Below are 27,135 nucleotides of genomic sequence, written 5' to 3'. Positions count from 1 at the left end.
GTGTCATCTTCGGTGTGATCCCTCCATGCAACACATCTTCCCCATCCCACCCCTATTCACTTGTCGCAGGGATCAGTCATTCCTGGTCCACTCTTTCCTCCCAACTCGCTCTTCTCACCCTTAAGCACTCCCTTCTGTAATTGCAGAAAGTGCAAAACTTGAGCCAACATCTCCTCCTTCATCTCATTCCCCCTTACCATCATCCAGGGCCACAAAATGATCTTCCATCATGGGACATAGGAAAAGAATTGGGTCATTTGGCTCATTGAGTCTGCTTTGTTGTTCATATCATAGATGAAATGTTTTTCCTCTCAACGCTCTTGCCATCTCCCTTACAAATCAATGCTTTAAATATATCCAACGACTTGGCTTCTACAGCTGTCTGTGGCAATGAATTCCACAGATTCACCACTCTCTGGCTGAAGAAACTTCAGTTCATATCTGTTCTAAAAGGAGGTCATTTTATTCTGAGGCTGTGCTCTCTGGTACTACACTCTCCCACTCATCCAACTTGATTAACTGCATTTGGTGTGCTTGGTGTGACCTCGCCCCATGTAGGTGAGACCAAACGCAGAGTGGGTTACTGCTTTGCTATATTTATGGGTCCAAGCTTGAACTTTCTGTAGCCAACCATTTCAACTCCTCCAATCATTTCTATGCCGATATGTCTGTCCTCTCCCTCTCAGGAAAGTAAAAAGTGCAACAGGACTCGTACCACCAAGCTTAGGAACAGTTGCTATCCCTCCATCATCAGACTCCTACTAATCAACAATCTCAATCAGAGACTCATTTCAGGACTCTTGCTTTGCATATTATTTATTACTGAACTAGCAAGATGCTTAGTATTGCCCAGGAAATAAAACACTCAGTTGTAGACTAGATGGTCGAAACAAAATACCCAAAAAGCTTCATGGTAATTCTGTGTAAATATTTTTTTTTTCTGTTTCCTGCTACCTGCTCCTTATTTGGGGCCTGAGCATTGAGACGGGCATATTGCTTCTGTTTCCTTTTGCCTGCTCCTTGCATGTCTGGAAGCATCAACAGCGAGGCGAGACTGATGTTCCTCCGCTGTCTCTTTGTCTAACTCTACGGGCTTGTGAAGTTCTTCTGCCAATGTTGCTTCACTTTTTTTGGCCCATATTGAACTGGGTTTGATTTCTGAATGTACATTGATGCAGAGCACTGAAACTAATAGAGGTGTCCTTGGTGCAAGTTTTTTTTTGAACTTCATGATCTTAAAGGTTAAATTTAATGTGGTCATGACATTCACCATCAAATGTTACCCCTACTGAACCTCCTTGGACATTTCTAGAGTGCTTTATATTTACATGGAGAACAGAAACAGAGATACATGCACAAATATTTAATTTTTCTGTATCTCACAATCAGTTTGTTTCTCTTTTTTGAATACATATCCTTCTTTAGTACAGTTTACAGTTACTGATAAGTAAAAATTCTGCCTGGCCTGCAGGAGAAAGAATATCAAGGTTGTAAGTGATGTCATGTATATACTCTGAATTTGAGCTTTGAACTATTGTAAGCATGAAGTTAAACATAAACTTGAGGAACATCACATCATGTTCCTCCTGGATAGTCTAGTGACATTAACAATTTTTTCTACCTTTAGGTAGATACCACCCCCATCTGGTTCTGTGGTTTCCACCTCTTGTTATTTTCTTTTCCTCTTTCCTGTTAACTTTCTCTTTCTTCCCAGTGGTCTCTTCCTCTACCTGTTTCTCTACCTTCCACCTTCATTCAATCCCCTACATTTATAACCTTGTAATAGCACTAATTCACCACAGCTTACAAACACTTGTTTCTTTCAACCATGAAGTCGACTTTCTTTAATTATTTACAAGACACAACATTGCATTTTTCAACTCCCCAAACACTGCCCAGCTAAACTCCTTTGCCCTTCTCATTGGCTCACTGCCACATGGGTGATCCTGACACACTCATACTCCTCATCCTGCCCCTGAGATTCATCATCCATATACTGATGATGAGCAGGAAAGGGCTTTGGCAAATACTAGAGCGCCTCGGATGCTCCCCCAAGTTACTCAACATGGTTATCCAAGTGCACGAAAACCAACAAGGTCGGGTCAGATACAGCAATGATCTCTCCGAACCCTTCTCCATTGACAAAGGCGTGAAGCAAGGCTGCGTCCTCGCACCAACCCTCTTTTCAATCTTCTTCAGCATGATGCTGAAACAAGCCATGAAAGACCTCAACAATGAAGACGCTGTTTACATCCGGTACCGCACAGATGGCAGTCTCTTCAATCTGAGGCGCCGGCAAGCTCACACCAAGACACAAGAGCAACTTATCCGTGAACTACTCTTTGCAGACGATGCCACTTTAGTTGCCTATTCAGAGCCAGCTCTCCAGCGCATGACATCATGTTTTGCGGAAACTGCCAAAATGTTTGGCCTGGAAGTCAGCCTGAAGAAAACTGAGGTCCTCCATCAGCCAGCTCCCCACCATGACCACCAGCCCCCCCACATCTCCATCGGGCACACTGAACTCAAAACGATCAACCAGTTTACCTACTTCGGCTGCACCATTTCATCTGATTCAAGGATCAACAAAGAGATAGACAACAGACTCGCCAAGGCAAATAGCGCCTTTGGAAGACGACACAAGAGTCTGGAAAAATAACCACCTGAAGAAACACACAAAGATCAGCGTGTACAGAGCCGTTGTCATACCCACGCTCCTGTTCGGCTCCGAATCATGGGTCCTCTACCGGCATCGCCTACAGCTCCTAGAACGCTTCCATCAGTGCTGTCTCCGCTCCATCCTCAACATTCATTGGAATGACTTCATCAATAACATCAAAGTACTCGAGCTGGCAGAGTCCGCAAGTATCGAATCCACGCTGCTGAAGACCCAACTGCACTGGGTGGGGTCACATCTCCAGAATGGAGGACCATCGCTTTCCCAAGATCATGTTCTATGGCGAGCTCTCCACTGGCCACCGAGACAGAGGTGCACCAAAGAAGAGGTACAAGGACTGCTTAAATAAATCTCTTGGTGCCTGCCACATTTACCACCGCCAGTGGGCTGATCTCGCCTCCAACCGTGCATCTTGGCGCCTCACAGTTCGGCGGGCAGCAACCTCCTTTGAAGAAAACCGCAGAGTCCACCTCACTGACAAAAGACAAAGGAGGAAAAACCCAACACCCAACCCCAACCAACCAATTTTCCCTTGCAAATGTGCCTGCCTGTCCCGCATCGGACTTGTCAGTCACCAACGAGCCTGCAGCAGATGTGGACATACCCCTCCATAAATCTTCATCTGCGAATCCAAGCCAAAGAAAGAAAGACACATCTGTGCACGTGCGCTATTACTCCCACGCTTAAATCGTCAGCGGTGGCCGGAACCACTCCCAACAAAGGTAAGTATGTGACAACCTCTCAGTCTCTCTTCAGATTCTTTCTCCCTTCATATTTGTATGTTACCCCTCTTTAGTCTCGATAAAGGGTTCCGGCTCAAGACATTGACTGACCATTCCTACCCATTGTTGCTGCCAGCCCTGCCAAGTCTCTCCGGGGAGCTCATTGTTTGCTCAAGATTCCAGCTTTTGCAGTTTTTGTGTTTGTTTTTCAAATGGTTCGCTTGTTTTCTTAGACTTTTCATTCCTCTCTGCTTCTATGCTATCACCTCCCACTGCACCAGCCTCCATGTCCACAGATCATCAGAATTGTTCAGCAGAGAAGTGGCCCTTTTGGCTCACCATGTCGATGGTAACCTTTTTTTGTGCCTGTCTAAATATATATGTCTTGAGCATAGCATATGACAGTAGTTCCAGATATCAACAACTTTCTTGTGTAAATTGTAAAAATCAGATGCCCTTTAAAACTCCTTTCTGGTAACTTGGATAAAGATTTTGGGTATATACTGTCTAGTTCACATTATACGTAACCAACTCTTCAGTTTTGTTTTGGAGCCTGGAACCTTTTTGTTCTCTATAGCTGCACTCTGACCTCCTATTTTGTTGACATCTTGGCTCATAGAATCTCTGCTGGCTCTTAAAGCAGACCCTATTCTCTGCCCCCAACATCTGTTTCTCCTTAACCTATGTTTTCTCATTTCCAAAAGAAATGAACTGTCCACATTTTTTGGCTTACTTGAAAGGAAGAGAGAACCTAAAAGAAACCCACATGGATGCAAAACAATGTGAAGATGCCACAATCAGCACTGGAGATCGGAATCAGACTTTAGTCATTGCAGATCTGTAGCCACAGCACTAACATCTGGGTCACTGTGCTGGAACTTGCCACACTTTCTCTTTAAAATGTAGATTTTTGTTGTGTGGTGTGTTGCTTCGGCAATGTGCATCTTCCAGTTTCAGCATTGTTTTTCTTTTCTCCACACTTCCCATGTTTTTATTTGTTGCCTTTTTTAAATTTTCATTACCCTCAGGCAGATCATAGAGATCAACAAGTCTTCATTGTCATCATTTCTCAATCATTTTATCATTTTCTCTTTTACTGCAGGCAATCCCTTCGTTTTTTCCTCTGTCACTATTTTCTGGTGCACTAGACCACGACCACTCTGCAATAAAAAATGTTTTCCTCACCTCCCCTTTATTCCTTCTACCACTTCATTTATATTCATGCCCTTTACTGACAGCTATGTCAATCAAGTTAAATCTCTGCCCATGATTTTTCCACAACAAATGCATCCTATACTGCTGGTCATTTATTAATTGGCATCTTTCTTAACAAAGTGTTCTACTGTCCTTCATAATGATTCCAAAATCTGTCCATTACTGAAGTTTAACTAACCTGTAATTATGTTTCTGCCCTTTTAAACAGATTCATCAATTTTTATAAATTTTTTTATTTTTTATTTTTTTTAAAGAGACCGAGTCTCACTGTATTGAGCAGGTAGCGCTGCACCTCTATCTGCGGACACCGTCAGTCTCGTTGGAACAGGGTTTTTTTTCTGGCTTAAGCTGGCCCTCTTTATACAAGTTGGTGATGACATGTAGCCAGCACCATATCGATGCCTAACCGAGTCAGGGACACCCGGTCAACACGGGCCGCAGCAGTCTGGAACTCCTGATATCAAGCGATCCGACAGCCTCAGCCTCCGAGTAGCCGGATTACAGGGGCGTGCCACCGCGTCCGGCGATTCATGAATGTTGATAATTTTTCTGGCATCATTTCTATTGACAGGGAATATTGGAAAACAATGCCAGATCCTCTCCTGTTTCCTGCCTTTTGGCAACAGTCTGGAATATATTTCGGCCCGGTGATTTACTTCCACCGAAAGACCTCTTTATCAAGTACCTCTTTTGCTATGATTATTCAACCCAATGACTTTTACTTAGCTACATATCAGCATCAACCCAGTATTTATTTATTAATTAAAAGCCTTGTCCATGTTCTCTGCCTCCACACACTGCAAAACTGCTTTTGACTTTAATTGCCAGACTTTTTGGGTTGCTTTCCTGTATTTTCTTTTAATTTTAGTTTTTCACTTTCTCTATTTGTCTAGGCATTCTGCAGTATTGGTTTCAAAATGTCTGAGGTATGCTTTGTTTACCTAGTCAACAAAACTCTAGGTTGGTTGCCTCATCATTTTACCTTGAACCTCCTTTGTGAATGACAATAAACTGCCACGAAATAAGTTCCCACTTTACTTTTGCTTGGCTCACAAAACACACGTTTGCACTATTTAGAAGTTTTACCTCTATTTTTGTCTTTTTCTGTAACTACACTAAATCTAACCAGGGCAGCACAGTTAGTGTAGTGGTTAGTCCAATACTATTACAATGTCAGTGACCCGGGTTCAAATCCAGCACTGTCTGAGGAATTTGTCTGGTTTCTCCCCACCCCTTAAAATCTATGGGGGCTGTAGGTTAATTGAGGTATTTGGGCAGCGTGGACTTGTGGGTTGGAAGAGCCTGTTACCGTGCTGGATGTCTAAATTAAAAAAAAAACCTGAATTGTAGCCAAAACACTGCCCTTTCCCTGCTTTGTTCTTTACACCAAATACAAAATTATATCATGCACCATGTATAAATGTGATGAAGAGGCTCAGCTGGTCACACAACATCGAAAGGAAGTAACTAAAGTTTTTGGTCTGGGCCCTTTGTCAGGGTATGAGGGAAAAAAAAAGTGGGGAGAAGAGGTGAGGAGGAAGAAGGGACAGGGGGAGGTTTCCATCTACCCAACCAGATTTGTATCACCTTGTTTTTTGTGTGTTTGGTCTGAAAAGATGTAAAATGTGGCTGCAAGACTGTGTTCCAGTTAGTAATGAAATAACTAGAACACTGCACTTTTTGTTTGTACTTTCAGAAGCTTGCCTATAAATTTACTGTTCTATGTTCCTTGGATTGTTAGTCCACTGTTGATCTATAGCAATAAGGTTAGCCATTTTAAAAAAAAAGATTATTCATTCAACCTATATTGTCTCATACGATGGTTCTAATATTTGCTGCTTTCTTGAAAAAGTTGTTCCTTGAACCATGATTGCAACCTTTTTTACTTAAACATCCTATATTTTCAAATCTTGTGACCAAGAGTAGAGGTGCTATTCTTCTGGTTTATTAAGCTTTGTTTCATACATACTTGATCTGTAAGCCCCTTGTACGTAAAGAGAAAATGGAGATGAATGTTCCAGGTTGTAAACCCTCCTTCAGAATGGGGAGAGAAATAAATAAAATAGTTTTAAATTGCAGAGAATATGGGTGAAGGATGGATAGCAAATATTAAATATGTCATTGGTTGTTGCCAGCATTGATATGATTACAGGTATGTTAATTACTGGAGCAGCTAATGAAGAAGTGCATGTGATGCAAATATTAGGGCTGGGTGTACCATTGTAGTGTGAATCGATATTATAGGTGAATGATATTAAAGTTGAAAAATTCAGTTCAACATTAAAATCTGTAGTTTGACACAAAAATGCTGAAGTAACTCAGCAAGTCCTCATCGAGTTCAGAAGGTTGCAATGTGCATGATGGAAGCGTAGACGCTGTTTCTTCTAAGTTTTTTTTAAACTTTGACCTAAAACATTAATCCAGTTCTGACTCTGGGTGTATTCCTTGAAGAAGGGCTCAGGCCCAAAACATCTCCTTATGGACACTGAAAGACTGGCTGAGTTCCTCTAACATTTCAGTGGTTTGTTTTTAATTCTCTCTATGGGTGCTACCTAACCTGCAAAGTGTTTACAGTATTATTTGTTTTTATTTAATTTCTACCACTTTCAGCTTTTCATTTTTATGCCTTATACCTGGGGGGGGGGGGGGAAGAGAGAAAAAAAGCACAGACTGACTGTTGGCTATTTCACGATGTTTAATTTCTTTGCTTTCTAAACTTCATCGCTACGACCTTTAGATCAATTTTTAGCCTACAAATTGTCCAGACAAGCTGCCGTAAAAGTTTGGTCCTATTCTTGTCAAAAGTCAACTTGTCTGGCCAGTATAGGCTCAACCTTTCTCAGACTTGGTTCTAATGCCCTGCAAGTTTAAACTTTTTAACCATGCATTCCACTACACTATCTACTGTGGTTATTTCTGACACCTGCATCTGGGAGTCACCTGGTGTTTCATGGGGGAGGGGAAATAGAGAATAAGGAAGTTTTATGTCCTGTAGTTTGTGTGTTTTTAAACTGCAGTTCAGAAACTTGTAAACAACACTTGATCCAGTCACTCAAGTCTTTGACTGGGCCAATTTTTGTGAATGAAGTTATAATTTAGTAATTTCAAGCTCAAACTAATTGGCAGGTATCTCAAACATTTTCCATTTGGCTACGTTAATTCTAGAGTCATAGAAACCGACATTTGGCCCACGATCTCCACACTAACCTATGGGAACCCATTTTTATTAATCATGTCTTCCAACATGGCTCCATTTCTTTAAATACTTAGGAAATTCAAGTACTTATCCAGACAAAAACTGTCAGTAGCCATTTTTCCAGTTAATTGGCTGTGCAGTGTCCTGAGATAAGAAGCCCTTTATGCCGTTTCATCGTGGGACAAGGTGCCAGTGGAAAAGGGGCTTGTGACTTCTTCCAACGCTTTCTCTCCAGCAGTCTATTCCAGGAACTTGGCATTTCCTGGATAGAAAAATCACGCCCCCCCCCCCGCCCCTTGATCCCCAATACATCTTTTACCCTTTGCCCTAAATTTCAGCTATTGACACAAGAAAATATAGATGCTGGGATCTTGAGCAAAAAGCAGACTCTTGGATGCACTCAGCGGTTTGAGCAACAACAGTGGCAGAAAAAGAAAGGATGATGTTTTAGATTGGAAGCCTTTAAATAAGATCCAGTCCAACCTGAAACATCGAGCGTTTTTTTTTCTCCTACTGATGCTGCTCAGACTGTTGAGTTCTTTGACTAGATTGTTTAATTGTCTTAGATATTGACTCCTAGTATAGAAAGTTTAAAAAAAAAAAGGCCATTGAGCATGTCAACTTTAAGTGTGAACTGTGTATATTCTAAGTCCTTTGGAAGAAATAATACAACCTCCATCAAATTTTCATTTCCTGTAAACCCTTCCCAAAATGTGTGCAATAACTTTGGTGCCAAACTGAGCAGTGAGATTGGATCTTGCACCATTGCTACAGGGAAATTGTGACACTTTTTGTGTCCTGCATGAGCACTTGGAGCCGTTCATGAACATAAAATGAGTGACTGCAGCATTTGCTGGATGTGACACCTTCTGGTGAGCTGCATGCTTTATGAATACATTATTTGCACTCCCCTCATGGACATGTGTATATTTTAGTCACAGAATTTATAGCTTGAAAGGGACCTTTGCCCCAACTTGTCAATGCTGACCCAATTATCAATCAAACCTAGTGCTATTTGCCCGCATTTGGCTCATTTATTGGGATATCATTCTTACCTGTGTAGGTGACTAAATGACTTTTCAATGTTGCAATTGTACTAGCCTCTACTACTTCTTCTGGCTATTGATTTTTCTCTGATCCCTTTCAAAGTTCTTGCCTCTCACATTAAACTTATACCCTGGGATGTCCCTACTTTAGAAGAATGACTGACTATTTACCTAATGCATTTCATTATTTTCTGTATCTCACAAATTCACCCCTCAACTGTGTTCCAAAGAGAAAAATCCTAGCTTCATCAGCCTCTCCTTGTACATGTAAATGTTTGGTCATAGCAAGATGCTAGACTATCTTTTCTATACCAGCTTCATGACATCCTTCCTATAAATGGGCAACCAGAACTGCACACAACACTCCAAGTATTGTCTCACTAATGTTTTGTACCATGATATTTAAATAAATGAAAAAACCAAATAAAGTGGCACTGTCGGATCTGCTGTAACAGAAGTGCTGCCACTGGCATCACTCCCTTAAGATCCAACCGCTCAGTTTGACTGTGATCAGCTCTGTACAAGCTTTAAACAACCTGAAAATTAGGTGACGGTGATTTTATTTAAGAACACTGCAACCACGGGGTTTGCACCCAAGATGGGATTGCGATGGGTTACAGATTCCAGGGAAGTAGAGGACTGGGGCAAGGCACCAGAAAATGAGGAAACCACCCCTGTTTAAGAAAGAAAAGCAGAGAAGATAGGACGGTGACCACGGCAGCGGACCAGTGAAGAACTCGAGGCAACGAACCCATTCAGGCTGTGGGTTGCTGGTGACTGTGGTTGAGAGATTCACACCGGGCTGGAGACTGGCTCAAGACTGGCTGAAAGCGTACTAGGTTTCAGAACTGGATTGAGAGAGGGTTTTCTGATCATGTCAGAGGTTCGGATCTCGAGCTGCTGATGGTTTGGACTTAAAAATTTATTTTCTGCATTTGTACTTGAAATTCCTTCCTGCTGATCTTGGTGCAGTCAAAGAAGAATATGGTGAAAGGTTTTAGCAAGACATTGCTTTTTTTTTTAATTTTATTTTTGATTTTCCAAAACTCGCATAAATCCAAAACACAATACAATCTTTCTTAACAATGATATATTACATTCAGAACGCCCCCCCCCCTCTCTCTCATGCCTCCCATTCCCTAATATCTCAAGGAAAAGATTGTTTAAATAAAACAAGCATTAAAAAAAACTATGGAGTCACTGACCTTTGAAGGAACCAAATATAAACCCAAGGTAACTTTTTATAAAAAAAAAAGAATAAGACACAAAACATTTTTGCCATGACCCACTTCATTTATCTCAGTCATTTATTATTAGTACAGATTTTTACCTTTCTTTTGTTTGGAAGGAGTGTAACTATAGTTGTAGATAAGGCTGCCATACCTCAACAAAGGTGTCATATTTCCTCCTCAAATTAAAAATGATTTTCTCCAGGGGAATACAACTTTATTTCTTTATTCCATCATGTAATATTTAGTTGAAAGTTAGACTTCCATGTGACCTCTATACCTTTTCTGGCTACTGCCAAGGCGACCTTCACAAACTGAATTTGGTACTTGGACAGTTTAAAACTCACATCCACAGTATTTCCCAGAAGGTACAATTCTAGAACCTGTAGAATATTCACCTTTGTAATTTTTTTCAGAATGTCCCCCCAAGTCCTCCCAGAAGGATCTCACTTTTGTACACAATAAGGTTGAATAGCTAAAGATTTCAATCTCCACACCACATATAAAACACATTTCTGAAATTTCTGGTTTGGATTTATGTAATTTTTGTGGTGTGACATACAGTTGATGCAAAAAATTATATTGCAGCAACCTGTACCTGGGATGCTGACCCAACACGGGTCTGACCAACACCACTCATGGATTGTTGTGCCCAAGTCTGTCTCCCACCTTTCCCTTGCCTTATGTAAGCCTTGCTTTGGCCACTCACTTTGGAATAGGAGATACATCACAGAAATAAACTTGCACATATTCTCTTTTTGAATTAAATTATATGTTATTTTTTTCCAATGGACTACATTTATTCATTTCCATGTACTATTGCTGTACTCTCAGGCTCTCTTCTGATTTCCAGGTTGACATTATACATTTTTTTGCTACAGCTAAGGCTATCATAATAAATTTTTTTTGTGCTTCATCCAGTTTGAGGTCAAGTTCTTTACTTCTTGTATTATTTAGAAGAAAGATCTCTGGATTTTTTGGAATGTTGCTTTATGTCATTTTATTTAATACCTGATTTAGATCTTCCCAAAGCTTTTCCACTTTCTCGCATGCCCAGATTGCATGTACTGTTGTTCCCGTTTCCTTCTAACAGCAAAAATATCTATCTGATACTGTTGGGTCCCATTTATTTAACTTTTGGGGCGTGGTGTATAGCCTGTGTAACCAATTATATTGTATCATGCGTAACCTCGTGTTCATTGTATTTCTCATAGTTCCGGAGCATAGCTTTTTCCATTTTTCATTTTTTATCTTTATGTTTAGATCTTTTCCCACTTTTGTTTGGGTTTACAGCTTATTTCATCGTTCTCTTTCTCTTGCAGTTTGATGTACATGTTTGTTATAAATCTTTTAATTATCATTGTGTCTGTAATCACATATTCAAAGCTACTTCCTTCTGGTAACCTCAGCCTGCTTTCCAATTTGTCCTTTAAGTAGGTTTTCAGTTGGTGGTATGCAAACATTGTACCATATTTGTACTTCATTTGTTCAAAAGATGATAAATTATTTCCCAAAAAAACAATTTTCTATTCTTTTGATCCCTTTTCTCTCCCATTCTCTAAAGGAAAAGTTATCTATTGTAAAAGGGATTAGTTGATTTTGCATCAGTAATAATTTTGGTAGTTGGTAATTTGTTTTTTTCCTTTCTACATGAATCTTCTTCCAAATGTTGAGCAGATGGTGCAGTACTGGTGAACTCCCATGTTGCACCAGCTTTTCATCCCACTTGTATAGTATATATTCTGGTACTTTCTCCCCTATTCTAAGCTGGTCCAATCTGGTTTTTCCCTTGATAAAAATCTGGTAGGTATCTTAATTGTGCTGCTCTATAATAATTCTTAAAGTTTTGTAGCTGTAAGCCCCCTTGTTTGTACCATTCTGTTAATTTATCTAGCGCTATCCTCGGTTTCCCCCCTTTCCATAAGAATTTCCTTATTATTTTCTTTAGCTCATTGAAGAATTTCTCTTTTAAGGGAATTGGTAACGATTGAAATAGGTATTGTATCCTTGGGAAGATATTAATTTTAATGCAATTTATCCTTCCTATCAGAGTTAGTGGTAAATCTTTCCAATGTTCTAAGTCATCTTGTAATTTCTTCATTAATGGCTGATAATTTAAGTTGTATAGATTATTATCTAGTCGAATACCTAGGTATTGGATTGCTTGTGTTTGCCATTTAAATGGTGATTCTTTCTTAATCTTTGTGAAATCCGCATTGTTCACTGGCATCGCTTCACTTTTATTTGCGTTGATCTTGTACCCTGATACTTCTCCATATTCCTTCAATTTCTTATGTAATACTTTTATTGACAATTTTGGTTCTGTTAAGTATACTATGATGTCATCTGCAAATAGACTGATTTTATATTCTTTCTCTTTTATTTTTATCCCTTTTATTTTATTTTTTGTTCTTATCAGTTCTGCCAAGGGTTCTATAGCTAACGCGAACAGTGATGGAGATAGACAACCCTGCCTAGTTGACCTGCTTAATTTAAATTGGTTTGATATATATCCATTTACTGTCAGCTTCGCCAATGGTCCCTTATATAATGCTTTAATCCAATTAATATATTTCTCTGGTAGGTTGAACCTCTAGTACTTTGAATAAATAATTCCATTCTACCCTGTCAAAGGCTTTCTCTGCATCTAAAGCAACCGCCACTGTTGGCGTCTTATTTCCATGTACTGCATGGATTAAGTTAATGAACTTACAGATATTGTCCGTTGTTCGTCTTTTCTTAATAAATCCAGTTTGATCTAGTTTTACTATTTTTGGTACATAGTCGGCCAATCTGTTTGCTAATAGTTTAGCTATTATCTTATAATCTGAGTTAAGTATAGATATTGGTCTATACTTAATTGCTGGTGGTAGTGGATCTTTCCCCGTCTTTGGTATTACTGTAATTATTGATGTTTTACATGAATCTGGAATGTTTTGTTTCTTCAATCTGGTTCATTACGTCCAGGAGAGGAGGAATTAATAAGTCTTTAAATGTTTTATAGGATTCTATTGGGAGTCCATCCTCTCCCGGCGTTTTATTGTTTGGTAGCTTTTTTAATATATCCTGTAGTTCCTCTATTTCAAATGGTTTTATCAATTTGTTTTGCTCCTCTTCTTACAATTTTGGTAGTTCAATTTTAGCTCATCTATTTTGTCTTCTTTCCCTTTGTTCTCAGTTCGATATAATTGCTCGTAGAATACCTTGAACTTTTCATTTATCTCTGTTGGGTTATATGTAATTTGTTTGTCCTTTTGATATTGCAGTCTTTATCATCACTTTCATTTTAACACAATTAACCAGGCCAACCAAAGTTATGGACTGCACCAAGACATTGTGACCATGAAAAAGCGGTATCAGCGCAACTTGAATCCATCAATGCTGGCCAACTATTGTTGGACACTGACACAAGAAAGTACCAGATGCGGTGTACACATCAAAATCAGTGTCAAAATACTTTTAGGTCAGTTGCAACTAATGCAGTGTGTCAGAATCATTATTTGATTAAACATGCTAAATTCAATAAAAGTTCATTTTAATGTTTCTCCAACTTCCTATGTGATGCAGCAAATCTGAAATTATTGTTCTGTTCAGCTTGAGGTTGCCCATCATAATCCCCATTTCTTTTTTCCTCAAGAAACAAACCTTTTGGGGGGGGGGGGGCGGGGAAAGAAAAAGTTGTTGTCCAGTGTTATACGACTTAAATTTAAATTCCTATTCCTTATCCCACTTTCCCATTTGATCTAGATCATGAAGATGACCTTCCATACTCTTCACTCTACCACCAATTTCCGTATGATCTGCAAAATTGCCATGTTGACTAAATTGTCATCCAAATCATTAATACAGAATGCATGGCATTGTATTTTACTGTTGAAAAGGGACTAGTTTACATTTGTATTGCTCTGATTGTAGAAGATGATTGCTCTGTGCTCCTGCTGTTATTGTTTGAAGTTAATCTTGACTGCTTTGGCTGCCATCTTAAGTCTGCTTCATTGGCTCCTGTCCATGGATGTGATGACTTGCACAACCAATCATTTTTGGGTAGAGCATTTGAAGCACAATGTATGGTCATATAGCAAGATCTAGTCTCAAACTGTGAGTGCTGTCTTATGCTGTGTTACAGTTCTTTCCATACAACCAATGAGAATAGGCCAGATTAAAAAAAAAACCCATATGAGAGAATCTCTGGATGTGGTCAGTTCCATGTCAATTGTTTTACCTGAGCAATTGAAGGAACTTGATATATTTCCAAGTCTGGATTGTTTGAAACTTGTATTCAGCTATGTTCGTCGCCATTATTTGTATATCCATTAGAATTTGACCAATATTGACACTGACATGGGCTTTTAACTAGGTGCATAAAATATATTTTGATGTAAGCACGCTGACTTTTTTCAAACTTTATTTAAAATTTTCAAAATACTTATCAAAGAGTACATAGAATAAAAATCAAAAAAGAACTACAAATAGCCCCAACCCACCCACCCCCCGCCCTCAACAAACCCCGCAAGGGGAGCATTAAAGAAAACAGTGGAAAAAAAAACAATGATTTAAGATATTACTTATCCCATACCTTTCATATAAGGCGACCACATCTGGAAAAATAATTATCATGTAAATTATATGTTGTAGCAGTTCCTATGGTAGATGCTACTAAATAAAGGCAAACTCACACAAAGGTAGTCAACTCAAGACTGGTTTATTGCAGACATACACAGACCTTTTATTTCCTGCCTGTTAATGAGCTTGCTAGTGAAGCAGGTTAAAGCTATGAGCCATTAGTGCCCTGCACCTTTAGGCAGGGGCTTCATCTAATCCACTCGCTGTACTTTGGCACCCAGCACTGCTAGCCCACTATGTATCAGGCAAGTCTGTGAATTGACAGTGGCGGTTCGCAATACTGCACTGTGCGTCCGCTACAATGTTATTATTTCAATATAAATACAAGATCTCAACTCATGCCAACAAGGTATATTCACTTCTATGTAATCCTTCCCAAGAAATTGCCACACATTTACGTGCTACAGCCAATGCTAGAAGAAGAAAAGTGATCTGAAACTTATCCAACCCCAAATCATTAAATAGAACAATATATCCCAACAAAAAAAAATTCGGAGCTAATAAAAATTTCATGTTAAACAGTTTTTGAAGAAATTCTCAAGTTTTTGCCAAAATGGTTGAACCCTATCACAAAGCCAAACTGAATGTAAAAAATTTTCCTATACAGCAACTCCGAATTACTAAATCCATATTTCTTCAATTTCTCAGGGGTCAGAAACAACTGATGTAAAAAAAAAAAATTGTAATTAACCATACTGTATCTTTCATGAAACAATTTAGTCACTCCATCATGGCACATAATTTCACAATCATCCTGATCAATGTCACAAATTAAATCTCCTTCACATTTAATCCAAGATTTATCCAAATTTACTTTATCCATAATGTCTTGCAACAATGTATACATATCTGAAATAACACCCTTATTTGATGAATGAGAAATCAAATATTCAAATTTCGTTAACTTAAGAATTTTCATTTCTCTTCCAAAGTTATCTTTCATTACTGCTCTAACTTGATAATACACAAATAAAGAATTTGCTGAAATTCCAAATTTTACCCTAAGTTGATAAAAAGAAAGAAATTGACCTTCTTCAAAATAATCCTCAATACTTTTATACCTTTAATATGCCATTCCTTTAAAAAAATCTATTATTCAATGAAAAAGGAATCAATTTATTTTGATATAAAGGAGTTTGAATTGATATTTTACCTTTTATACCTATAATAAGGTTCCTTTTATACCAAATCTCTAACAAATGTTTTAAAATCAGTACATTATATGTCTGTAATAAAACAGGATTCCACTTAAATATAAAATGATGTGAACAAGGTTCTGAAATATTAGCCAATCCAACCCTAACCCAACTAGGAAGATGCAAAACATCCAGGATACGATTAATAAATTTCAATTGTGCAACTTAGTAATAATTTTGAAAATGAGGTAATTGCAAACCTCCCAAAGCATATTTTCAAGTCAATTTATGCAATGCTATTCTAGCTAATTTTCCTTTCCATAAAAATTGTTGTACTGCCTTATTTAAATCCTGAAAAAAAGATTTTGAAAGTAAACAAGGAATCGACTGAAAAAGATATTGGATACACAGAAAAACATTCTTCTTAATACAATTTACTCGACCTATTAATGACAAAGGGAGATCTTTCCATTTGATCAAATCAGCCTTAATCTTTCTCATTAACATTACATAATTTAATTTATACAGTGATTGAATTTTTACATCAATCATTATACCCAAATACTTCATTTTGTCAGTCCAATGCAATCTAGTAATTTCCCTACACTGATTGTAATTTCCATCTGAAATTGGTAATATTTCACTTTTATCCCAATTCACCTTGTATCCAGACAGCGCTCCATATTGTTCTAAACATTTTTGCAAATAAATTAAAGATTGTTCCAGATGTGTTAAATATATCAAAACATCATCTGCAAGCAAATTGATCTTGTATACATCATCTAATATCCTTAATTCTCTAATATTCTCGTTCTGCCTTATCACTTGAGCTAAAGGTTTGATGACCAACGCAACTAGAGCTGGCAACAAAGGACAACTTTGACAAGTTGAATGCGTTGGTCAAACCTCCTCATTATTTAAACTATTTGTTGCCACCCTAGCAACTAGATTATTATATAATGCCTTAAACCCAACCAATAAAGAAAGACCAAACTTAAACTTCTCCAATACTTTAAATAAAAAAAATTCCACTCCACCCTATCAAATGCTTTTTCTGCATCAAGTGCAACTACCATTGGTAAATTGGGTTGCTGATGAGATGCATTAATCAATAAAATCACTCTAAGAATATTATCAGAAGCATACCTATTCTTAATAAAACCCACTTGATCCAAATGTACTAATTGAGGCAAATATTTAGCAAGTCTATTTGCCAATAATTTAGCTATTATTTTATAGTCCACATTCAATAAAAGAATTGGCCAATATGAAGCTACATTCAAAGGATCTGTCTTTTTTAAATATTACCATTATTATTGCGCTTGAACACGACTCTGGTAAAGCTTGTTCCTGTGTCACTTGTTGAAGAACATCTATAAATAGAGGTGACAAATCATCATAAAAAGGTTTATAAAATTCAACAGAAAACCCATCATCACCTGGAGACTTTCCATTCGGCATTTGTTGTATGACTTTTATCTCAAAATCAGTAAAAGGATAGTCCAATTTTCTCACATCATCTTCTCCTAATATTGGCAAATTTAAACCAGACAAGAAAGATTCAATAGAACCATCATCTTGAACCCCCTCAGAAGTATATAATTTCTGGTAAAATGATAAAAATTGGTCATTTATTTCCTGAGGTTTATTAGTAACTGAAGTACTTTTATTCACAGAATTAATAGTTCTTGAAGCTTGTTCTGTTTTCAATTGTCAGGCTAAAACTTTGAGCTCTATCACCTAACTCATAATAGCATTGTTTGGATCTTTGAATCAAGCGCTCATATTATATTTAACTGAAAAAAAACATTCAAAATTGAAGAGAGACTGGGTTGGCCATGTAATTTCATCTTCTTTTAACTCTAAAGCATGTGAAGTGGCGATTTTGATTCACATGAAGATACCGTTTGAACTTGAGTCATTGGTGGAATCAGCTGGTCGAATTTTAATGATTAATTGTAAATTGTTTGCGGAACCATGGTCATTATTAAATGTGTATGCGCCAAGTGTTGTTGGTGAACAATTCATGTCTGAAGCTTTTCTAACATTGAGTCAAGCCAAGGAAAACATTTTGGTTGGGAGAGAATTTAATTGTGTATTAGATCCATTACTGGATAAATCTCCAAAGACTTTGAAAAAATCAAAGGCTGCTCTTCATATGGCTTCGTTGATGAAAGATTTGAACTTGATAGAGGTTTGGAGGAGGTTAAATCCTAGTGAGAAAGATTTTTCATTTTATTCTTCGCGTCATGATTCATTTTCAAGGATAGATTTTTTTTGGCTTCAGCACACTTGCAAGTTCATATTACTCAGGCTGAATATAAGAGTAGAATAGTGTCTGATCATTCATTGTTACTTATTTCTTGCATTGGGCTGGAAGTTATTCAATTAACCTTTCATTGGAGATTTAATGCAATGTTATTGAAAAAGCCAGAATTTGTTAGTTTTATTAAATATCAAATTGTTTTTTTTTGAGTTTGAATAAGAACTCAGTACAGAGTAATTTTATTTTATGGGATGCTTTAAAGGCTTTTTTTATGAGGTCAAATTATTAGCTTTGCCTCGAAAGAAAAGAAAATTTTGGCTGAGAGTTAGATGTTGGAGAAACAGATAGCTGATTTGGAAAAAGAGTTTCAGAAGAATTGTACGGAAGATAATAAAGCAGCTTTAACGAAATTAAAATTATGATATAATACATTAAATGTCTAACTTTCTACACAGATTCAGCCTGTTTGTGAATATTTCTAACAATACTATTTTATGGAATAAAAATGGGAAATTGTAAATAAAAAATGACTTGTAGCTTGCAAGTTCAGTACAGTAAAACTCCTGGTGTCTGGCACCTATGGGAATTGGTAGCTGCTGGGTAAGTGAATTTTCTAGTTACTTGAGATACGGTGAGGTGTGCCAATTTTAAACTTCAGTTTTTTTAACCTATTTATTTTACACGATTTTTTTTTTTGCCAGTTGCTTGAATAGCAACTTGATAGAGATTGTTTTCTATATTACTGTACAGTTTAAAAAAAAATGCTTATTCTTAACTCCATATAAACCATCATTGAAATAAAAGCTAGTTGGTTGGTTAGTGATGAAAACATCAAATGCTTCAATGCCTTTGTTCTCTGAAAGTGAGTGATGTTGGAAACATTCCAATCTACCAACACTGCACCTACTGTGATGGTATCCTTCCCCGTGAACTTTTGCATATCTCATTAGTATTCCTCGTTGTGTTGGGAAGGGATCTTTTTGGATTTTTATGCTAGCAATAAAGGAAAAGGCAAGAACATGCTTTCACTTGGATGATGTTGTTCCAGCACTGTGTTCATGGTTGATGTGCAAAATCTTTTGCTTTGTAGAAGGAGCAAGTTGATAAAATTCTTGCAGTGGTTTTGCCTTGAACTATTATAATTTTCTGACACGTGTGCTTCTTGTGAAATTTGTCTTCCATTCAAAACTGCAGTTGATCAGTGATTCACCTTCAAATGAGGTCGACCCTGACAAACTGTTCATCCACTCAATTTCTTTATTAATTTTTCTATTATTTTTAAAATAAACAGTTCGATTCAAATAATTTTAATTGGTAACACCGATATGTTCAAGACAAAATGTTATTGACAACATCAACAAACTTCGTGTTTGTACTCATCAGTTGATTGATGTTGTCTGGCCACTCTGAAACTCTGTAAACAGCTCATGACTCCCATAGCTATCTTGTCTACACCTTCACCCATTCTGATCTTAATTCTGTTCTTTTTTTTTCCCCAGCACCATTATATCTCTACTGACAGTAAGACTTTCTGTTTCTGATAGTCTTCCCTTTTCCTTGGTTTCTACTGTTGTTGAGGGCTTTCTGCTCTATTTATTACACTTTTATGATTTAACTTCCCTTTCATCTTGTCCAAGGATAGCATTCCTCAGGCCTCACCTTCTAACCTACCAGTGTCCATCTTGAAATCTATGCTCCATAATTTCTGATGCCTTCAATGAGCTCTCATTACCAGACACATCCGATTTTCCTCCTCTTTCTGCATTTTAAAGGAACCATTCACTGTGTGATTTCCTGGGTTCGCTCTTAGTTTTGCCATTATCCATTACCTAGTCTCCCTTCTCATGTATATTTTTCATGCCATGGCATGAAATGCAAAATCTTGCCTTTTCTCTTCCCACACTTAGGAGATACAAATGGTTCTTCTAAGTCCACACTGATTCACATGCATCTCTTCCAATTTACACATCAATACCATCGGTGTCCTCTGGATTCTCAGTCTCCACTCCATGAGAAACATGACTTCTGTTCTCTTTCTCCCTATCCCCGGCCCATAGCTTTCTCATCTATCCCTGCATTTCTCAGTGCACAAATGCTGCCTGACTACCTGAGCATCTCCAGCATTTTCTGTTGCTTATTCCATGCATCATTCTTGAGTTGGACTCTATAGTAGATGTGTTTTTTGGTGTTTTCCTACAATCTGATTGATCTTCTGAATACTTCTGTCGCAGCATTCATGGGAAGTAAAGGGTAACACAAAAGTCTGCAGGGGTGCCAGGTGACCTGCTGAGTTTCTCCAGCAATTTTGTGTTTTGAAGTAAAGGATTACCAAGGTTTTGGGCCTTTGACAAAGGGCCCAACCAAAAATGTTGGTTAATCTTTACTTCCTATGGGTGCTGCATTACCTGCTGAGTTTCTTCACATTTATGTATTGCACTCAACCCCAGCATCTGCAGACGTGTTCAGCTCTATGTTAGCACATTTGTCTGGATGATACCATTGATTTTCTTGTGCCAATAATGAATCTGTTGTAAATCATTTCTATTCTGGCCCCACGGGTTGTTCCATGAAATGAAATGGGGAGAGAAGCAAAGAACAATTTTTGCCTTTGAAAAATATCTTGTGTCCCCAAGACATTTAAAGTATTGTGGAGTGAATTATGCTTGCTGAATTTTCCTAATATTTTGTAAGTAATGTAGGTAATTATGCTATTCCTTTTGCCTTGTTTGATTTTACCATGCAGTGTAAGAAGTTGCTTGCTATTCTCTAGGACGTACTGTATTTACAAGTTCCAGCTTGTTTGTGATCAGTATGCAGGTTGCCACCCATTTTAATTCTCATACTTTAACATACAGCTCTTGTGATGTGAAGCTGAAATTGAATCCCCTGGTTCATAACTCTATCTATGCTTTGCAACCTGCACTGTTATATTCCACTCTTTTTGTCATTTTTGAACAGGAGTGGGTGATTACCACTTTTTTCTTTGTCACTTTCTATTTAGTAGTATTTTTCACGAGCAAAAAACAAACTTGTGGAGGATTTGGCATGTTGAGAAGGAGTTGGGGTGTGTGTGTGAGGGGGGGGGGATGGTGGGGAGAAAGAAATTGAAGGTATCACGAGTCGCAAAACTGCACCAAGACTGAGTGAAGATGGGAGGGGTGAGGTGTCCAGTCAATGTTAGGTGAAGGGTGATGGGTGGGTGGGCCAGGTTTTTTTTCTCTGAGCTGATTTGAACCTCACTGTGAACTGAGCGGTTGACAATTTAATCTTTCATTTATTGACAATAGGGGAATAACATATTTCAAAACTTAATTATTAATTCTGTTTATTTATCCCACTCTGGTGCTTGGTGACTGTGTGCTCAATTACACATGGGAGATGTTTCCTGGACCTAATCTTCTTGTCAAATATCTAACACTTCTAAAATAAATTAGTCCCCTGCTTTGAATCTTAGTGTTCATTTTTTTTTAAACGCACCCTGGATTTCAAGTAACCTTTTTATTTAAAGTCAGTTTTAATTAATCCATCTAGCATAAGACTGCATTGGTTGGGAATATGCAGGACTCTTGTCTATTAATATTGTGTGCCAGAAAAAAAAATGCTCTCAATTCATAAACTCAGTTTATTTAAAATTGAAGTTTGTTAACTTGAAACTTTTCCTGATACTGTGATTTGGCACCCTTACGCAAAAATGGAACTCTTAGTATGGTATGGCGCGCCTGTACAATGGACAAGTGAACGCCAATATCATATTTAGTACTATTCAATGCAGTGAGACAAATGATAAGTTTGTTCACGGGTATAAGAGCTACTTGAAGGAAGGAAAAAGAATGTGGAGTGGTTTAACAAAGGAATTGGAGAGCTGGAATGCAGAGTTGAAGCCACAGTTGAAGATGGTATATTTTGGGATGATCAAAATTGAAGGATCACCAAAATCACACGTGGTTGTCGTGTTTGAGATTACAAAGATAGAGAAAGCCTGTGGCAGGAGCTGAGATTGACAATTTTAAAATTGAAGTTGGGTCACAAAACTAGATAATGGATGAATTGTAAATTGGGAAGCAACAGGTAAAATAAGCCAACATTTTGAGAGGAGTTGATGCGCGAGGGAGTGGTGCTATAGGAATTGTGCTAAGACTGTTACGAGCCCTGATGCATATAAGAATTGTGCTAAGACTGTTATGAGCTCTGATGCATATAGGAATTGTGCTAAGACTGTTAAGAGCCCAGAGGACCCCAAAACCCAGCAGCAATAGATATTCACCAAGACAATTAAAAGTTGCTTTTAATTATCTTTAAACATGAAAACAGAATCATACTTGTCACTATTGACTTAACTAACCTAACTTAACCCCCTTCTAATTCTAAGCGCATGTGTGTGTAAGTTCAGAAAAGTTCTTTGATTCACTGTCCAATCTCACTTCTCATTCCTCCAAGTTCACTGGTTGCAGGCAATTCTTATACTGTGCACAGAATTTAACATTTATGAAGTTCACCAGGCTTTGGTGCTTGAAAGGTAAATGGTTACCACTCAGGAAGGTTCTTGTCTGTTTTCAGAGAGAGATTTGTTGTATGCTGGACACCCACAACTGATTCCTTTTTAATCAGCCACTTCAGTGTCTTGCCGAAGAAACTTGCCCCCTCAGGGTACTCCAGATGATAACCTTTTTTTCAGGTCACCACAAAGTTCCTTTTTGTTTCCCTTATTTCAAGTGAAGCATTAGGCAGCCAGTCCTCTCCTCTTGCATGAACCACAAGGGCTTTGACCAGGCTGAACCAAGCACTCACAACCCGCCTTCCAAATGGGGTTTTTCCACAAGCTTTCCAGCTTGTCCTGTTCCAGTCCCAGCTGCTGCTGCTGACTGTAAAACTGTAAAACTGATCTCTCTCTGTCTGTCTGTCTGAGAGAAAAACCTGTTTGACTCTCCCTCCTTGCAAAATCACATGACCCTCATAGAACAGCAAGTTCAACTCCAGACAATCTGCGGCTCTGATGAGTTCTTACACCTGCTGCCTTTTTGTTAACAACAATCCATTAGTGAAGTCTCTTGGGTACTGTCCAAAGTTTTTGCAAAGGCTCTGGGGCTGACATGCCTAGCATGAGCAGAGCTCCAGTATTTTAAATAAAATCTGTTTTAAAGTGCTTGTATGTAACCTACACTAAAAAACCTGCCCCAATCTATCTCCCAAAAACATATCTATATACAAAACAAACACAACATGATCTGTCACAAGAGTCTTGAATGAAGTAAGTGAAAACCTGAGATGTGATATGGAGGTGAAAACAGATGCAAATTATGCAGATGTATGGTCTGAAGCTCTTTTTGGATCATCTATGTCACTAAGGTTGTGAATAGTTTTGTTTCATACATTTGTCGAGAAAGGATGCAGTCAGTGGTTATGGAATGGTGTTTATGGTGAAGACCAAGAGGATGGCTGCCATCTTAATTTAATTTTGATTTGCAGCATGGTGGCAAACTCTTCTGGGCCATGAGCCCTTGCTGCCCAAATATATCGATGTTTTTACTAACATTTGGAATACAGGAGGAAACTGGAGCACCTGGAGGAAGTCCACACTGACATTGGGAGAATGTACAAACTCCTTAAATGTTTGACTAAAATTCTGCTTGTCCAGTGTTGACTGTTGAATAGCAAATGACAATTGCTAATAATGAATGGGATTTAGTGTTGGTGTGAAGTTAAAACATGACAGTATTGCCATAACTTTGATAATCAGGAATGCCCGAGATCATTGTGAGAGAGTGGTATGTAATGAAAGATGGGGGGAAACTGAAATGTATCCATGAGGGAGAGTAGATGTAACAGTGCAAGTGTGGGAAGGTATGCCATTGCATATAGTGCTCTGGTTTTGATTAGATTGATCAGAATGGAGCTGGGAAAATTTGTTCTCGTCGACCTATACAAATGATTTTCTCTGTAAAAGAGTAAAAATCATGTTATACGTTCATGTGATAATTGGCTACTGCCAGATTTGTAAAATTCCATAAAAATAGTTGTCACCGTCAGCTGGTTTGAAAATGATTTAGAAAGAGTTCTCATAAATTTTTTCAAGCTGTTAGTGAGTCTGAGGTTTAAAGGTGTTTGATAAAGGAAACTTAGGATTTTGCTCAAAGTAGTTCCGATTTAAACACCATTGACCTTTCACAGCCCTGGCACTTCAACTGCTGATCATTGATATACAGTAACTTTGTATTTTAAATTTAATTAATAAAAAGCCAACTCAGTGAGTCTCAACAAACAGGACCTTCGAGCTCCTTGAGGGTTTTTCCTCTGGTACCTTTTATTACTGCAATTAAATATTAACAAAATGTGGACAAATTGGTGCCAGTTTTCTTTTTGTCTGAGACGACCGAGTTCGAGGGATGAATTGTTATGTGTAACATTTAACTTTTGTAGGCAGGTTGGATGCTGCTTGCTGTTTTGCTAAAGTGAGCCTGTAAAGAATGTATATTTTGCACCATGAGTTGAGTATTAATGGCTTTTTGGTTGATGAAGAGCAGAAGCGGGAGTTGTGGAGATTTGTTTGGCTTTCAGAGTGCTTGTTGAGTTGCGAGGCAACGAGCTCCTAGAAGCAGGAGTGGACTGCATCTCCCATGGCAACTGCTGAGAATTATCAAACAATAAAAGCCAGCACAAACAAAGCAGGCTGCTTTTTGCCTTGTTTGTGATTTAACATCTGTTTTTCTGTGATTAAATTGTGTTTGCTACTAGTCAGTGATAGATGTGTGAAGTAACACTATTAGAATATTAGACAATACACAGATTTCTAAGAACTTTTCAACCAAATCAAGGTGCACTGAATTTTTTTTTATGAAGGCCACATTGTTCCTTGCAGTTGCTTTGATGCAGTTGATCAGAAACTAGATTGAGATGAAAACGTTCAACATGGAGACATTTCCCATGTTTTTTGCAATTCTTTATTTATCGCACTATGAACCATATCAACCAATATATTCACACATGCATCTCTTTAAATTTTCACAGTGACATTTTCTCTTTTTTCCCCACATCCCTCATTCCCCTTCCCACCCCCTCCAAAAACAGTAAAAATTGAACATATAAAATACAATAAAACAATATCTCTATGCAAAAGAAATACAAACAAAAAAGACGTGTCATCTACTTATTCACATTAAATCTGATCGTGTTTATCTTCTTATCATTTTAGGTGGTGGAGGTCCGAGGCCTGCTCTTTCTGTTATGTTCCATATATGGTTCCCAGGTTTTTTCAAACATTGTAACTTTGTCTTTTAAGTTGTATGTGATTTTTCCTTCCCCCCCCCCAATGGGATACACTTAAACTTGGTTATATATTCCGTCAATGTCTATAGTCATAGTCCAACTTGGCCATCTTGTATCTTTATTTTCACTTCTTTTCCGTCTCTTCACCACCTCCATCCCTTTTTTCCATTACTGTTTTTTGTTTTCCTTTTTAATCTCAATATATGACAACGCATTTAAGACATGAAATGCCCCAACAATCCCCATAAGCAATAACCCTTTAGCCCCAAATTAACCTCCCCTCCTTGGATTGCCCCTTGTCCCTTGACGGCAACCACAATTCCCCTTTCCATTCGTTTTGCGAATTTATTCGCAAGCGTCAACCGATTTCGCAGTGACCATTTTTCTCCCACGCCCAGAGAACACTATTTTCCTACACTTATAACAAAGCTCTCTCTTTTTTCCCTTCTTCCCCTTCTCTTATCCATCTTTAAATCTTTATATATACATTTACTTTATATTGTTACATATTTTTGTATCTTTCTTTGGCTTGGCTTCGCGGACGAAGATTTATGGAGGGGGTAAAAAGTCCACGTCAGCTGCAGGCTCGTTTGTGGCTGACAAGTCCGATGCGGGACTTTTTGTATATTTTCTTGCCAGTCATCCTTCTTATCACTCCTCCTCCTCTTCTCCTGTCCTGCAAATGTTCAGCAAATTCTTGGGCTTTCTTTGGGTCCAAGAACAGTCTATTTTGTTTCCCATGAATAAATACTTTGAGTACTGCTGGATGTCTTAATATAAAGTTATACCCTTCTTCCATAAGATTGTTTTCGCCATGTTGTATTCCTTCCTCTTCTTTAAAAGTTCGAAGCTTATGTCTGGGTAAAAAAAATAATTTTTGTCCCTTGTATTCCAACGGCTTAATGTCTTCTCTAACCTTTTTTGCCTGCTCCAGTATGTTTTCTCTTGTCGTATATCTTAAATTTTACCAATATGGATCTTTGTTTTTGATGTGGTGGCAGTTTCTGTACTAGTGCTCTATGCGCCCTTTCGATTTTTATTTCTTCATGTGAATCTGTTGTTCCCAGCACTTTCGGGATCCATCCTTTTATAAATTCCTTCATATCAGACCCTTCTTTGCCTTCTTTCAGGCCCACTAATTTTTATGTTGTTTCACCTACTGTAATTTTCCAATACGTCAATTTTTTTTGTGACAATAAATCTTGTCTCTAATTTTATTTTCGCTCTCTTTCACTTCCCTCTTAAATAATTTATCTTTATTTCTACAGCAGCTTCTTGTTCCTCCACATTTTCTACACTTTTCCCTATTTCAGTCATGACCAACTCTAAGCTTTGCATTCTGTCTTCAGCTCTTTTCATTTTTCTTTTGATTGAACTAAATTCTAATGATAGTCATTCTTTTAATGACCCCATTTGTTCTTTGAAAAAGGCTTTATCTAAACTTTGTCCTTCTATTTTACCTTCTTTCCTTTGAAATTCTTGGTCTTCTTCTTCTTCTTCTGTGTCTGTCTGTGTCATCTTCTTCTCTGTATCTGTGTATCTTCATCCTTCTCTGATGAGCTGCTTCTGTATCCTTGCTGGGCCTCCAGCTACTGTGTCTCCTGTTGTTGGGCCTCCTGCTGCAGGTCGACCCACTGCTGGGCCTCCTGCCGCAGGTCGTCCCCTGCCGGTCGCCCCGTTGACGCACACCCTCTTCCAGCCCTTCATTTCTCTTTCTCGCCACTCTTCTTTCTTTCTTACTTCCCCCAGCCGAACGCCCCGA

General features: G+C 38.1%; 1 protein-coding gene across 10 annotated transcripts in view; it reads left to right on the top strand.

Annotated features, from left to right (window-relative positions):
* Positions 1-27,135, top strand: part of rfx2 (regulatory factor X, 2 (influences HLA class II expression)) — a 176,787-nt gene that overhangs the window by 7,639 nt on the left and 142,013 nt on the right. For 5 of the 10 annotated variants that reach the window (XM_069928409.1, XM_069928408.1, XM_069928407.1 and 2 more), the window contains one exon: positions 13,389-13,548. The exons of 4 other annotated variants lie outside the window; for them this stretch is intronic. In XM_069928409.1, the coding sequence (XP_069784510.1) occupies positions 13,428-13,548 (121 nt within the window). In that variant the 5' untranslated portion in view covers positions 13,389-13,427. Of the gene's footprint in view, positions 1-13,388; positions 13,549-13,763; positions 13,774-27,135 lie in introns of all 10 variants that reach the window. One more of the 10 variants, XM_069928415.1, reaches the window with a different exon arrangement.

This window comes from Narcine bancroftii, chromosome 3, assembly GCF_036971445.1.
Source record: "Narcine bancroftii isolate sNarBan1 chromosome 3, sNarBan1.hap1, whole genome shotgun sequence".
Lineage (NCBI taxonomy): Eukaryota > Metazoa > Chordata > Chondrichthyes > Torpediniformes > Narcinidae > Narcine > Narcine bancroftii.
The sequence above is the reverse complement of the archived record's forward strand: the minus strand, read 5'-3'. Positions and strand labels throughout refer to the sequence as shown.